Below are 17,154 nucleotides of genomic sequence, written 5' to 3'. Positions count from 1 at the left end.
AAATTCCAATTTTATGGACCTCGAAAATCTAATGTTTTATTCTTATGCTTAAGATTGCTTGAAACAAGTAAAAGAATCAAACACAATACTTCTGACGTTTCTAGGGATTTTTTGAGTTTTTGAACCAATTTCTTAAGAAGTATGGATTTGCCCCGAAAAATGTGTACCGTTTTAACTAGGGGCGCACACAAAACATAGAGAGTGTGGGAGATTTCTCCCTTCGACGGCTATCTTACGTACTACCCAATGTAGTCGGTATCGGCAGGCTTTTTTTGAGATTTTATGCCTTTACCTCAGGAAGCGTGGTCATGCCCTCGCAAAAAAGTTGCGCCGTCATAACAGGGCCTTCCAGTAGAACTTTTTGGAAAGAATTTCATGTGTTAAACTGCACATTTCCTAAATTTTGTGTTGGCGGTACCCGAAGGGCTGGGCCGATATAGTCCGTATTCCAACCTGATACATGACTAGTTGAAATAATACGATATGCAAAGTGTGGACCAATCAGAAACTTCCTGTCAATGTTTCTTGGAGCTTTTAAGACATTATCTCAGGAAGTATGGACTTGCTTCCGACAAAATTTGTACCGTCGTAATGAGGGCCGTAAAGACAAATTGCTGAAAAAATTCAAATCGACACGAGAAGAGCTCTAAAACTTCACTTTTTCCCAATTTTGTGTGGAACCCGTTCTATGCCTGGAACTAATATTACCATATGCAAAATTATGACCGATTCGGTTATTCCCTTCAAGAATTATCGTGCGCACCATTTTAGTGATAATTGCTGAACTTTTGTGGAGAAGGTACCGGAAGTAGTGGACCGCCAATATGGTCCATCTTCGAACTTAAAACTAAGTTTGAAAAAATGTCGAATGCCAAATTTTTGAACTGATCGGTGGCTTCGTTCGAAAGTTATCGTGCACACCAGCCAGCAAGCCGGACCCTCTTTAGGCCAATGGCTGAGGGGTTCCACTTCAGTATTCAGAGATTTCTTATCTCTTACACTTCTATTTGCCTTGTCACGATTAAAATAGCTTGTGCAACTCTACGGATCAGTTAGCTTAACGTCACCAAACGTGACTGAAGTCCTATCTTCCTTCTTTCCAGTGTTAGAGAGTGACTTAACCGTTGTGCACAATTCACTAATTCCGGTTCCAATGTTGCAACTCTTCAAATGATTTAGCCCCTATTCCGTTTATGCTCACCGACTAACCTGTTAACTTCCATTATCAGCCTGTTAACTTGCATTATCAGCTCTCTGACTGTGGGGTCGACTAGTTGCCAGGTGGCGTTATTTGTCAGACTAGGTGACACGATTGTTATTTCTGGCGAACTGTGACACTCTCTGGTAGCGGCGTCTTCATAGACAGTGCAAAATGTTGAGCTATCAATTTGCTCAGATAGCACTATGTCCCTCTGGTCATTGCCGTGGACCGAATGCCACACCGCATGATGAGCATTTAAGTCGGACAAGATCAATCGGTTATGACCTTCCAATAGCGGACCAATGTTGGGCCTCTAACGAGGAGGACAGTTATTTATCGGCGGCATGTATACGTTAAGCAACTCTACTTCGACAGTTGCACACCTGACTGCTAACCCCACGCATTCCACGTACTGGCCATTTGAGGAAGGCTCAAGCGAGATAGGTCTGTATTGAACGAACAGTTGTATTAGGAAAGTTCCACCTCCACTTCTGCTGCAATCTTTTCACAGTGCGTTGTAACCATCTAAACGCTGTAAGCTGCAGTTGTTGTAGAGCTTGGTTTCCTGTACCACCACGACCAAGATATTCATCCGACACAAAAAATCCAATATTTCCTTGAGATTGCCTCGAAGTCCATTGTAAATAATTTGCAACTAGGATGCATTTTCAGGGATTGAAACATCACCGGCTGATGTCAAGTGCTGCATGTGCGGCGGCTTTTGGTGCAACAGCGGGGGAGTCTTGTTTTCTGGTGACGACGACCATGGCTCACTGTGTTCACGCATCATGCAGCAACATAGTCTCGTATTCCCTCACATTGACTAGTCCAGAGCAACCAGTTAGATGCACCCACTCCCGGTACCTATTGCATCTACTGAACGGAACACTATAGTTCTAGGTCAATCCAGTACCGAAGAACCCACCGCCGTGAGATTGGGTATGTATGATTTAGTCTTCGATGGGGGTAAAAACATTCGAGAAGAGATTTGTCGGTATAAGTCCACGTTTTCTTAAGGCCCCCATATAAGTGTACCTACCGATTTTCGATATGTTGAAGGTATATAGGCTTCGCTAAGAATATAAAAAAAAATTTGAAAAGAATTGTCGCCATAGGTCCACGCCTTTGATGAAATGTGCTGTACAGCACAATGACTGGAGTTTAGTATTTAGTCTTCGCTATGGGTACAAAACATCCCTTACAAGAAACATAGATTATAGGTCCATATTTTGAAATGGCCCCACGCCCGAGTCCATAAAACTAAAATGTTTTACAAAGAAATTTTCATATTTATTTTTAGTTTACAGCAACGACCCCTCCTATTCTAGCACAAGAAAAATGACATGTGGATGAGTTTTAGTATTGCACCCACTTTGAAGTTAAGTTAACCGACATTTGTTGTTGTGCCGTTCGTTCATCTTCTACTCCTTGGTTGAAGTAGGTTTTGTTGGGTTCACTCCCATTATTATTAGTTGTTGTTATTGTTGCTGAAGTTGATGCTAGTTTTTTTTTGTGTGTGCATTCGCTTAAGAGGAAGAGTAAAAGGATTTCCAGTTGTTACAAATAAACTTCCTGTTAGGTTTTTCGAGTATTGGAGATTGCATAAGAAAGAAAAGCGAACAACAGTAAAAGTAGTAACATACTTCCTTATGCTGGCAATACGTATATCCTGTGCGAAATGATACACAGGCACACACACAGATGTTAACATTGAATGCAAGAGAAATAAGAACAAAAAGCAACATTGGTAACGAAACTCCAAAGGAAACACATATTGTATTGGAAGTACGGTTGTTGATAGGTGATTGCACATTCGTATGTACATACATACATACATATGTAGGAAGGTGCATTGCCGTAGCTGCAATGAAAACTATTTACTCTACCAACCGCACACGTTTAGCCTCTTTCCTGTTACATTTGTATTTCTTTGCTTGTTTTTATTTCTCTCTTCTTCAGTTGGAGCCTCTTACTTACGTCGTTTACTCAAAATCCCTTTGAACTTTATTTGCTTCTTCTTCCTCCCTATGAGCTAGTGTTAAAATTCTGAGAAAGGGAAAAATGTATTGCATTTTTCACGTTATGTTGGTGTGGATTAATATGAGCTTTATTTGAAAGGGGGAGGAAGAGAGAGAGAGAGAGCTACAAACTATATTTCACCAAAAGCGATAGCAAAAAATATGGCAGATATTTATAGGTGCAGGTATTGGTGTTGAAATATTATACAGCCGTTTTTATGTTTTTAATATGGTATTGCACTTTTTCCGTTTCCATACTCAAGGGTATCAGTTGTCTACTATGCCGACATACAAACATATTTCTACACGGGTTACTTCAAACGGATAAAAAACGCAGGATACAAAGTGTACATGTTGCAAGGAAGGTTTGTTTTGAAAGAATTGGTAGTAAGAATGAAGTAAACATATAATGTGTTCCAACATGAGTATTCTACGACGATCTGTTGGTAAAGTCAGCTTTAGCGATTTATACGGGAAACTAAGCATACTTTTAGGAAAATAACTACAAATTATTTTTAACACAGACTGAAAGGAAACATATGGTGCAAAAGACAAACTGTGAGATCAACTGACAATATTCGTGAGGTCTGGAGCTTTCATGTGGACAATCTAAGAGGAGAAATGTTGTGGAGTTGAATATATGGGACCCTGAAAATGATATGATTTATTTGAGACACCTCAAAGATCAAGTTCCGGACTCAAGTTGCACCGAGAAATTGTTTAGAAGTCATGATGTTGTTAGCGTGTTTAAATTTGAACATGTTGATAACATTTTGAATATCAAGTGTAAAGCAACAGGTAGTGGTCATGATAAAATCTCGTATGAAATGATTAGTGCAATTTTATGAATTAAACGATATCTTCTGAAGAACTTGTTTTTATACCCTTTGCCTAACAGACAGAAAAGTGCATATATAGGGTAAAGACTTTTCGAAAAAAAAAAAAACATTTATCCCATGTAAGTATCCAAAAAGCGCAGAACCAAACAACCAGTTATATTTTAGAGAACAAATTTATATGTTTTCATTTAAAAACGGGTAAAAATGGGTTGAAGCCAACAAGTTTTTGTATATTCCTTTCCGATTTCTGGCTTAACCTTACATTTTATAGACCTATGCCAAAAGAAAGAATCACAGAACACTCCATGGGCAACATGATACTAGTGTATGATTTTTCGATATATCAACTGCATCCACCTAAAATTGATACTGACATTTTGAAGCCAGAATTTCTTTTTTTTTTAATAATACGGTCGCGCAACATCGTAATATACAAAACTCATAATAGGATTATAGAACTCGTGATTTTACATCGTTTTATGTAAATCTCTCATGAGTGTGCTCCGTGCAGCATCCTAGTAAATGGAGTCTAAAGGCCAAAATTTGATGCGTGAATTTTCTTAAAAAAACCTATTTTTGCGTGTAAAATTTACAACTGTCATTCAATTTTCCTTGAACCCCGCGTGAATTTAGTTTTTTTTTACGCGACGGATCTAATGAGCCCTTGCGCGATCGAATCCATCCACTAAAACCGCGGATATAGATACCTTGAAAAAAGAAAAATCTGCAAAAATATATTTTGACAAATCCGCGTACTAAACCGCGATTTTCTTTGAAATTTTTTACATAAATGGAATCCTTTATACGCGACTATAATATTTTCGAAAACGCGTGTCATAAATTACAGAGATACGCGAGTAATATGAGTTTTTTACGCAAAATAAAATGTGAAGGCACATCCGCGGTTCTAAAAGAATCTATTTGAAATAGGTGTATATTGACGTATTTTTATCGGCGCTAATGAAACCGGATGCGCATCAAAATCGTATGCATATTGCGCGACTTTTGGCATTGTCAGATGCAACTGACGGCACACAATGGCCGCTGAGTGAAACCTCGAAATATGCATAGATATTGAAAGAGATTGATTCGCTGTATCCGAAATCGGATGCGCATCAATCGACTTTAACTAATTCGCGAATAAGAAGCCTTTTAATTTTCATATTTTTTGAATGATTCAAATTTCAATATTACTCTTAATTTCCCATCCTTATAAGTTATCATAGTAAGCAGTTAAGCTTTAAGTTTTAGCAGTATTCATTAATTTTTGTGTGGGATTTTAGCGAAATAGTTGAAGAACTCCCAAATATTTTTTTTTCTAATTTTATTTTCGCGGAAAATCAAAAAAATTACAAAAAAAAAACTGGGAGCAAATCTAAATTATACAACCTCAGAGTACGTATAAAACTATAGAAAAAAAATTAAAAATACTTACAGAATCTAGACAACGCATAAAAAATATGATACCAAAATTATAAACATTGGCTTTATAAATTGCATATTATAGCGACAACAAAAGAGACAAAACTTATTGTTAAAATATTATTCCAAATATGGTAACATGGGGCGCCTTCGCCACGTTTTTGTCCAATATGTTCTCATATCGACATTAATAAAGTTTTTCCAAATATTATTTTTGGTAAGAATATTAGCATGTCTTGACTACAAATGTTGACGTATAAATGATTATAATCTTTTTTTTTATATATTATTTTTGAGAATTTACAAAATGTCTAAAAAGTGGCGAAGCCTCCCCACCCATGGGGTAGCATCGCCATCGACATAGGACATATATCAACGGACTCTAAAACTGACATTTACCATACTTCCTCCTCAAATATCAACATTATGCATAAAAGGAACATGCTTTCTATTTAATAATCAAAAAGATTCTAACATTTACAAAAAGAAACATATTCTAGCCGTTAATTGAAGTAGGTTCCTTGAATTTAGGCATAAAAATGAAATTTTTGCCAAATTAGATAGGTTTAGCACAATATTTGATTTCAACTTCACATTATAGCTTGGTATATCAATAGCATAAACAATTTAAGTTAAACCTGACATATTTCTCATATTAACCCACAACACCCCTATCATGGCGTAGCCGCCCCACCCCCTACATAGTTCATAATATGAATATATTTGCATTTATAATTACTTTTATCATGCAAATTATTTGGATTTATATTCTTCAGTAGTTGTCTATTAACGGTATAAAATATAATTTTGATATCACAAAAGGTATACAAGATATCACAAAAGGTATACAAGATATCACAAAATATACCTACCATGAATATTTTTCGCACTACCCCAAAAACATGAAACCGCGTGCATCAGCAATCATATATTTGATAGAAATGCCAATTTTTTGGGAGATGAAAGATCTTCATTAAACTCACAATTTTCCCTCTAACGGCATTTCTGTAGCAGTTATAATTATCAAGAAAATTGGCGCTGGCGAAGGCGCCCCAGTGGCGAAGCCGCCCCATGTTACCATATATTTTTTAAGTTTTTTCTTTTTTGTTGTTGCTATAATATGCAATTGATAAAGCCAATGTTTAAAATTTTGGTATCATATTTTGTATGCGTTGTCTAGATTTTTTGGTATAGCCCTCATATAACGGTACCTCCCGAATTTCGATATTTTGAGGAATTTAGCTACAATTTTTAACCGAACTGGCTGTAAATTGACATTTGTGGTTACCTGTGGTCACAAAACTTCTACACCATGTTTTGGTATAGACTCCATATAACGCTACCTCCCGATTTTCTGTATATTGAGGATTTTACCTAAAATGTTTAACCGAACTTGCTGTAATTTAGCATTTGAAGTTCTCAGTGGTCACGAAACTTCTTCACAAAAACTCGTCAACATAGTTCCATCTTTGGTTATAGCTTCCCTATAATGGTAACTCTCGATTTTTGGTCTTTTGAGAGTTTCACCTAACATTTTTAACGGAACAGCCGCAATTTAACATCTGAGGTTCTCTGTGGCCACGAAACTTCTCCACCAAAAATCGAACTAGCTGTAATTTGACATTTGAAGTTTTCAGTGGTGGCGAAACTTCTTCACTAATAATCTGTAACATGTTTTGGTATAGCTCCCATATAACGATACCTCCCGATTTTCTGAATTTTGAGGGGCTTAGCTACATTGTTTGAAGAAACTACCCGTAATTTGACTTTTGAGGTTCCCTGCAGCTATAAAACTTTTCCACCAAAAATTGTAAAGATAGGTCGACACTTTGATATATAGGTTGTACCTTTCACCTGGCTGAACACATGTTTTAGATTAGATATTTAAGTCATATGGGGTATCCATGTCGAAAAATGTTCCACCTAAAATTGTGAAATGAAACTAATTATTCTATTTTAATTAAGACTTTTTAATGGTGGAGGGTATAAAAAGTTCGGCCCGGCTGAACTTAGCGAGTTTTTACTTGTTAAATCATACAATAGAAATCAATTAACATCTTCCGTTTTTATTTACAATTTTTGATCGTTTATTACATCGCTGTAAACATGACCTTCAGAAAAAAATTCAAAACGGTCCTTGAAATGCCCTTAAACTGCACTTACAGCCTGTTTTTTGTAAAAATGCTTGCCTGTCACACAAACCGTTCGTATTAAAACGTAAACGTTCAAAATTTGGTTCTTGTAAAATTTTACGAACCATTCGTCTTCATCTAAAAGTTTTCGTCTGTTTCGGAAAAGCTTTTATTTTCAGGGTTTTTGCATCTGCATTTGTACGTGATATGTGTTGCTTGATGGCAATCCCGATAAACAGATGACAAACAACAAAGAGGATAAAAATGTAAACAAATTTGTCAAAAAATAATTCACACAATATGAAGGTTTTTGGGACACTTTTTTAATGTGAGAGAAAAATACAAAATATTGTCTATAAATTCGTACTTGTTCTAAGTCTGGATGAAATATAATCGAGCCATATCGGTTTATCCGCTTGAGAGTTATCATGCTCACCACTTAAGAGAACAATTTTCATATTTTGTGAAGAGGCACCGGAAGAAGTGGAAGAGATTTTTTGACCTATAAGAACCATTTCGACAGAGTTCGTATGTTTTTATTGAGACGTAAGGTTGTTTGCTTCAAGTTTGATCGATTTGTTATCTGTAGACTAAAACTGCACACAATTGTAAAGAAAGTTGTGTACCTCTTTGTGTTTATTTCAGCTTCAGTCCATATTTTGTTGTAATTCAATTGTTTGAATAACAACAAAATATTTTAAAGTGGATATGAAATTGATTAGTTGCGGGCGAAGGGTAGGGAATACTATAGTTTCAGTTGTCACCAAACAACTTCATCAGTTCCCTTTTTCGCCGACTCTGTATCGATAAACAGGTCAATAATTTAGTTCGACTCAAATTGTAGGGTAAACAGCTTTAGGGCCATACAGCAAATTTCTCATTTTATTTAATTTGCTAGATGGCTTTATTGACCTGTTTATCGATACAGAGTCGGCGAAAAAGGGAACTGATGAAGTTGTTTGGTGACAACTGAAACTATAGTATTCCCTACCCTTCGCCCGCAACTAATCAATTTCATATCCACTTTAAAATATTTTGTTGTTATTCAAACAATTGAATTACAACAAAATATGGACTGAAGCTGAAATAAACACAAAGATGTAAAATTCTGCAGTCCAACAATAAAAAACGCCAACAACGAAAGTTGTGTACTTTAAGGCAAGGAGCTTGTCTCCGAGAGCAAATTAAAGTTATTAGCGGTTTTGGCATCAAGTCCTCATACCTTTCGGGGGTCATAACCGCGATAGTGCAAGTGACGCGATAAAAAACGGACATTTATCTTCTTATCCCTATTCTTCTATTACACAGCGGTATAAGAATATGCTTACATTTCTTCCCGTCGCAAAGTAAATGGACCTTAACATATAAATAAATTTACTGAGAGTATTTTCTGGTCAGGGATTGAACGACATACCTTCTGCTTACCACAAACTTTAAAACACTTATATGAAGTTTTAAACAATTACCACTACAACAGCATTTAACGATTTAATTCACATTAGCACTATGACTTTGTCTTTTTCTACTTGCCCTGCAAGCAAAAAGTATCGCGGAAGTGACTTAGGCGTGTCGCCCAGGGCGATGAAAACAGTCGCGGCGATAGTCGCGGAAGTCACCCTGAAGTGACCTCCGTTGTGAAGAAATGAACCACGCCGGCGTGTCGTCTTGGAAGTCACTCCAGTGACACTTCTAGAAGATCATTTCCGCGATAGTTCTTGGAATTAAAAAAAATATATTTTTTTATTTTTTTTTCTATTTATTTTTATTTCTCTTCTCCTTTATAGAAGTTATTCTTTGCAATTTCCGCATACATTAATTTTGTCATTTTAAAAATTTGATGTTTTGTTGCCTGACTTGGGAAGCGAACTTGGTCCCTCAGTGTGCAAAGCGACTATGCTTACCACTGCACCACCGCCTCATATAACAATCAGATAGAAAATGTTCTATATTTGTTCAAATGTGTTGAAACAGTAAATATATATAAACAATCGCCTTGGAAGTCACTCAGAAGTGACTCCGAAGTGTCGGCATACGCGATAAAACGTAATCACAATAAGGCTATAGAAATTGTTTGTGTAATTCACCAACGATCTTCCTTGGCGTGTCTCCTGAGTGACTTCCTAGGCGAGGGAGTGAGAAATCCACTTCCAAATGCTGGCAGGGTAGGTACATATATACATATGCTCCCACATACAAATACCCTGCCAGCAATTGGAAGTGAGTTTTGCACTCCCTCGCCTAAGAGGTCACTCCGGAGACACCCCCAGGAAGATCGTTGGTGAATTACACAAACAATTTCTATAGCCTTATTGTGATTACGTTTTATCGCGTATGGCGAGACTTCGGAGTCACTTCTGAGTGACTTCCAAGGCGATTGTTTATATTTATTTACTGTTTCAACACATTTGAACAAATATAGAACATTTTCTATCTGATTGTTATATGAGGCGGTGGTGCAGTGGTAAGCATAGTCGCTTTGCACACTGAGGGACCGGGTTCGCTTCCCAAGTCAGGCAACAAAACATCAAATTTTTAAAATGACAAAATTAATGTGGCTGAAATTGCAAAGAAAAATAAAAAAATGAATAAAATTAAAAAATAAATAAAAAATAAATAAAAATAAATGGAATAAAAATATTTTTTTTTTCAATTTTTAGAACTATCGCGGAAATGATCTTCTAGAAGTGCCGCTGGAGTGACTTCCAAGACGACACGCCGGCGTGGTTCATATCTTCACAACGGAGGTCACTTCGGGGTGACTTCTGCGACTATCGCCGCGACTGTTTTCATCGCCCTGGGCGACACGCCTAAGTCACTTCCGCGATAGTTTTTTCTTGCATTGTATAAGTGTGCATATGTAAACACATACTATCGAAGGCACATAGAAATTATGAAAGTTTCCTTTAGCACCACACTCCAGTGATATACACGAATCCTTTGGAAAATTATAGTCTCTTCACTTTTTTCCTGCATACATACGCACACATACAAACCAGTAGCTGCTATACACTTGTGATATAAATAGCTTTGTATGGATAGAATATCAAGCAAACAAAATAAAAGGAAAATAAGTATGAACATCGACAGAAAAAAAGAAGAAGAAAAAATAGAATAACCAGGAAATCTATGACAACGGCAACACAAACAAGAAATAATCATGAAATTTTGCTTTTCACACACTAGTCCCTCATACCACACTGCAAACATAATGTTAAAGTGAATTTGAACATGATTTAACGGAAGCTGCTTATCAATATGAGGATATATGGAGGAAATTGCAACAAAATAAGAAGAAAAAATATATAGAAGAGAAAATATAAAACTTTGAGGAAGAGCATTGGTAAAATCTAAAAAAAAATGTGTTCGAAAATAAAACACTTTAAAGTGGGCTAATGTTGAAAGAAGTGCACTAATATTTTCCCTACTGAAGGAAGACGAAGGCGTTTATTTGCCACGAAGGCAGACAGATTATGCTTTTAACTAAATAGATCATATGGATTTTCTTTGCATTAAAATATTCCCTATGAATATAAGAAGATGGTGATTATTTACCACGAAGGGAAAATATCTTTTTTATATAAATAGGTGTAGATCAATTTTGTTATTAACTATATGATACCAAATTACTTATTCGACGAGTCGGAGCAGTAGGTCGGTCATTGAAGGTCCCAACTTAGTGATAGTGTTTTCTTGTCAAAATATTTAGAAAATGGGAATTTTTCTTATATAAGAGCTTTTACTCAGGTCAACATAATTAATAGTTCTTGTAATAGAACCTTTTGAAGAAGACCAGATGTTTTTCTCAAAGAAGAGAGGTGTTCTGTGGATAGAAGACCAACAGATCTTCTTATACAATGCCAAAAGCGCTTTTCACAAAAGACTAATAAAATAAGTATTCTCACAGAAGGCATTAAGTCCGCTAGCAGAAGAGCTATAGGTGGACCCTACCCAGCAAAAAGTTTGCCTCCAAAGAGGCAGTTAAATGATATGTACAATAGGGCTATAACCAAAAAAATACCACCACATAGCCGTGTAGAGCATGAAAAACTATTATGAAATGTGGTGTCAATTTTTCTCTACCGCGAAAAAAGTTTCCGCACCAAATGCATTGAAGTTCGATAATGCATTTTTCAATTTTATCTGTTATAACAACATATTTGCTTTTCATTAAAATTTTTATTTTTTTGTAATCTAATTTAAAATCATTATCAAAGCGTTCTGGGCCAATTTGTTCTAAACTCGCGCCATTTCGGACCATATTACGATTTTTTGACACTATTGCAATTTTTGGTTTTTCTTTATAAACTCGTGAATTTTATGTTTCTATTTTTTTCACCTATCGGACCAGGGAATATGGGGTCATTTGCAACGAATTCGCGAAAGTTACAGGCTGTTTTTGTTGACTTTGCTTGTGAGAATCGTATTTGCTTTCTACAAAAATACAACACCAGTACCATGTGGGGAATTTTGTCCTAATAATGAAAACGCGTTCCTAAGATCGATTCGGTGAAAAAGTATCCGCACCAACTTTGATTACTAAAACCCTTTTGATGCTTTTTCTACATATAATTTTAAATTTGCTTTGTTTGAATAAATATTTATAGAAAAAAATACAATTCCCACAGGCAAAGTCAACAAAAGCAGCCTGTAACTTTCGCGAATTAGTTGCAAATGACTCCATATTCTCTTGTCCGATAGGTTAAAAAAATATAAACATAAAATTCACGAGTTTATAAAGAAAAACCAAAAATTGCAATAGTGTCAAAAAATCTTAATATGGTCCGAAATGACGCGATTTTAGAACAAATTGGTCCAGAACGCTTTGATAATGATTTTAAATTAGATTACAAAAAAATAAAAATTTTAATGAAAAGCAAATATGTTGTTATCACAGATAAAATTAAAAAATGCATTACAGAACTTCAATGCATTTGGTGCGGAAACTTTTTTCGCGGTAGAGAAAAATTGACACCACATTTCATAATAGTTTTTCATGCTCTACACGGCTATGTGGTGGTATTTTTGATATTTGCAAAAAAGTGCAAAAAGTTATATCCCTAATGTACAAGTGATCTGGAAGTGCATCAAATTATGCATTTTCACTCATGATTTTTACAAGAGCGTGACTACTGAAAGAGGCACTCCATTACACTGCATTTTAACTGATCCTTTGGCACTGCATTTTAACTGACCCTCTGGCACTGCATTTTAACTGACCCTTTGGCATTGCATTTTAACTAACCCTTTGGGGTAGAATAGGAGTCCAAAGCACGTGTTTTGATACAGGCATTCTGCGGAAATTGTGCAAGCCATTACAAAATATGCCAGAACAAATAAAATGCATTATTTGTGTAAAACAAAAATATTAAGAACTTTATTACATTAACACAAATTATGAAAATTCTCCATTGAATTCAATCGCAAACATGCGTGTTTCCTCCGCTCTCCATTTGTTCCAAGCTGAACTGTTTTTGCTTCATTTGCTAAATTGGTTGTCTTCCCATCACCAGTTAAGATTTCGACATGTACTCCAACAGCACTCCATTCGGAAATTTTCTTCTCGTGAGTTATCAGAAAAATGTTCACAAATAAAATATTATTTAGTTTGTATTAACAAATGTTTGGAAATGTTAACACGCTTATCTCTTTTTGGAAAATGTATGCCGCTGCCTGTAGAGATGTACAAACTGATTTCTGTACATGTAGGGATCTCTAAGAACTGCTAATAAAATGTAGCGAACGGAGTGCCTTTTTCACGACTCCGTTGGGACTGCATCCGGATGCTGTTAAATTGTGAGGAATTGGAGTGGCTTTTTCACGACTCCGCTGAACTGCATCCGGATGTTGTTAAAATGTGACAAGTGGATCTGATTCTTTGAATTGCATCCAAATGCGGTTAAAATGTGAGGACTGGAGAGCCTTTTTCACGACTCCGGTTGAACTGCATCAAAACATGCCGTGACAGAACTAGTCAACATTGCACTACTTCCAATTTATTTTGCTGGGTAGTTATTTCAAAAACACTAATAGAAATTCTCACAGATAGGTCTTTTTACAGAAGACCGATTGGTCGACCAATATGTCTTCCCCCAGGAGATCAATAATTGTTCTCAGAGGAGAACAATGGGTGTTCTCATAAACACCCAAAGAAAGATAACAACAACAAAACATTGTGCCACAACATCCCATACGGGACAAGGGAGACTTCTCTCATATCAATGAGTGCACCCCGATTCATATTTAGCTCAATGATATGGGATCTACTGTTTATCGCCGAGTCCGAACGGCGTGTCTTAAGACACCACTTATGAAGAAGTTTTTCAAGGCTGAAATACTCAGGAAATGTCGCCAACATTACTGAGGGGTATTTTGCCACCGTTGAAAATTGTTTGATGTTGCCTGACCGGGGAATCGAACCCCCGATCTTCTGCGTGCAAGGCGGGCGTGCATACCATTGCACCACGGTGGCACCCACCCAAAGAAAGATATTCCCACAAAAGACCAATAGGTCGACAGGTCTTCTCACTAAAGACCAATAGGTCTTCTCATAGAAGACCAAAACGTCTTCAATATGTCTTCCATCAGGAGACCAATAAATGTTCTCATAAGAGACTCTAAGGTCTTCCCACTGAACACAAATATGTCATCTTACAGAACACAAACAGGTAATCTCTAAGAAGACCGACGGGTCTTCCCACTGGAGATAAATACGTTTTCTCACAGAACACCAATAGGATCTTTCATAGAAGGTAAACAATTCTTCTACAGAAGGCCCAGAGGTTCTTTCATAAAAGACAAAAAAGTCTCCTCACAGGAGACCAATAGGTCTTCTCACAAAGCACCCACAGGTTTTTCATAGAAGACAAAAACGTCTTCTCAGAAAAGGTCTTCTCAAAGAAAACCAATAGACTTTCTCTCAGAAGATCAGTATGCCTTCTCTCAGAAGACAAGTGGGTATTCGTAGAGAAGACCAAATTGTCTTCTCACAGAAGACTGAAATTTTTTCAACACAAGACCGATCGGTCTTTAGAGAAGACCAATAGTTCGTATCACAGAAGACAAACAGGTCATCTCAGAGAAGACCAATATGTCTTCTCACAGAAGATAAAGAGGTCTCCTCACAGACGACGAAGAGGGTCTTCTCACAGAAGACGAAGAGGTCTTCTCATAGAAGACCAATAGGTCTCCTCCCAGAAGATCAATAGGTCTTCTCATAGAAGAACCATAGGCCGTACCACAGAAGACCAATAGGTCTTCTCACAGAAGAACCTCAGTTCGCCCCACAGAAATCCAGTAGGTCTCCGCATAAAAGTCCAGGTGTTCTTCTAACAAAAGACCAATAGGTCTTATAGCAAAAGACCAATAAGTCCTCTCACAGAAAACCAATGAGTATTCACACAGAAGATCAGATTATCCTATCACAGAATAACCTCAGTTTGCACCAAAGGAGACCAATAGGTCTTCTGATAAAATTCTATTCTAAAAAAAAAAAACAAATAAGCCTTCTCAGAGAAAACATATTCTTATAGAAGACCGACAAGTGTTTTCACAGAAGGTCCACCGGTCTTCTCACAGGAGGCCCATGGACCTTCTCATAAAAATCAATAAGTCTTCTCACCGAAGAAATAGATTTTTTCACAGAAGAACCATATTTCTTATCATAAAAAACGAACATGTCTTCTCCCAGAAGAGCAAGAGGTCAACTCAGAGAGACTGATACTTCTTCTCGCTGAAGAAGAATAGGTCTGAACACGGAAAACTGATGGGTCTTCTCAAAGAAGACAATAGGCCTTCTCATAAAAGTTCAGATGTTCTTCTCATAGAAGTCCACAGCTCTTCCCACAAAAGACCGATAGGTCTTCTCATGGAAAACCAATATTTTTCTCATAGAAGACCAATAGGTCTCATTACAGAAAACTGATAGGTCTTCTCACAGAAGGCCAATAGGTCATCACGCAGAAGATCAAAAAGTTTTTTCGTGGAAGGCAATAAGTCTTCTCATAGAAGGCCAATATGTCTTCTTCTAGAAGACCAATAGGTCTTCTTATAAATGTCAAGGTGTTCTCTTCATAGAAGTTCATATCCCTTCCCACAAACGACCAATAGGTCTTCTTCCATAAGATCACTATATCTTCACCCAGGTGATTAATAGGTGGTCTCATAGGAGACCATTAAGTGTTCTCATAGAAAGTCTTCCCACAGAGGGCTTTAAGGTTTTCTCACAGAAGTGCAATAGGTCTTCTCACAGAACCCGATAGGTGAGAAGGCACCAATATGTTTTCTCACAGAAGACCTACAATAAATGTAGGTCTTCCCACAGAGGGCTCTAAGGCCTTCTCACTGAAGACTATTAGATCTGCTCACTGAAGGTCAATAGCTCTTCTCACAAAAGTCCAAACCGATATGTCTTCTCAGAGGGCACCAATAGGTCTTCTCATAGAAGACCGAAAATAATTTTTCTTCTTCTTACAGAGGACCTATAGAAGTCTACAGCACACAGAAAACCAATAGACCGAATAGGTATTTTCATAGAAGTCTATAGCTCTTCTCACATAAGACCAATAGGTCTTTTCACAGAGGCACTCCCATAGAAACGGATTATTCATAGAAGGCTATGGGACACTAAAACGTATTCTCATTGAAGATCTAAGGTCTTATTACTATAGAATTTCTCACTAAATCCATTCACGGAAGCCGATATTTGTTACATACAAAATCACCATATGACCAATACCACCAACTACTGTAGCGAACAAATACCAGAATAAGCTGAAGAGAACGGAAATATATACAGGAAATAAAAATACTTTAATACATTTCTATGTGTCCTGGCAATGTAATTTTCGTTTCCTTCTTGCAAAACATGAATATATGAAAATGTCACTAGCAGAAGAGTAATATGTTGTGTTCAGTTGTTGTGGGTGATATTTTTTTGTAGAGATAAATCGAATTTCGGCACTGATGCGTGAATTAATTGACAGATTTTTTGATATTTGAAATGTAGTAGGAAAAATATATCTAATATGGTGAGGGATTATGCTGTAAGCTAAAATATTTATAGGTATGAAAAATATTAACTTAAGGATTTAAGATATCATGTTTACTTTACATTTCCTATAAAAATTTGGAATAATTTAATATAGTATTTTGCAAACTTACCCTCAATTTGTTTTCCAGCGGCAGCAGCTGCTGCTGAACTTAAGGCAACACTGGCTAAAGGTGATGTGGTCAGAGCGGTACTACCAAATTGTGGTAAGCCAGCCGCTGTTGACATGTAAGCTGATGCAAAATTATTGGCATCAGCCCCTGCGAAAAAGAAACAACGAGAATGGTTATTACAGTTTTAAACTATGTACATATATTATACAAAAATTTATATCAAACACAAAAACATACATTCAACTAAAGGAAGAACATAAATATAACGCTTATATCGTACTCATGAACAATTTTTAAAAATAAAAATTAAGAGAAAACAATAACACTTAACATAATTTTGCATTTCAACCTACTTTTCCTAGATATAGGTTGGAATTTTGTTG

At 36.6% G+C, this 17,154-nt stretch overlaps 1 protein-coding gene across 30 annotated transcripts in view; it reads right to left on the bottom strand.

Moving 5' to 3' along the window:
- The window catches only part of bru1 (bruno 1), a 703,720-nt gene that overhangs the window by 28,300 nt on the left and 658,266 nt on the right, over positions 1-17,154 (bottom strand). For all 30 annotated transcript variants that reach the window (XM_073970790.1, XM_073970786.1, XM_073970797.1 and 27 more), the window contains one exon: positions 16,772-16,918. In XM_073970790.1, coding sequence (XP_073826891.1) covers positions 16,772-16,918 — 147 coding nt within the window. The remainder of the gene's footprint in view (positions 1-16,771; positions 16,919-17,154) is intronic.

The sequence above is a fragment of the Musca autumnalis genome, unplaced genomic scaffold, assembly GCF_047663935.1.
Source record: "Musca autumnalis isolate F117 unplaced genomic scaffold, ASM4766393v1 scaffold_2, whole genome shotgun sequence".
Taxonomy (NCBI): domain Eukaryota; kingdom Metazoa; phylum Arthropoda; class Insecta; order Diptera; family Muscidae; genus Musca; species Musca autumnalis.
Note: the sequence above shows the minus strand (reverse complement) of the source record. Positions and strands in the feature narration are given on the sequence as shown.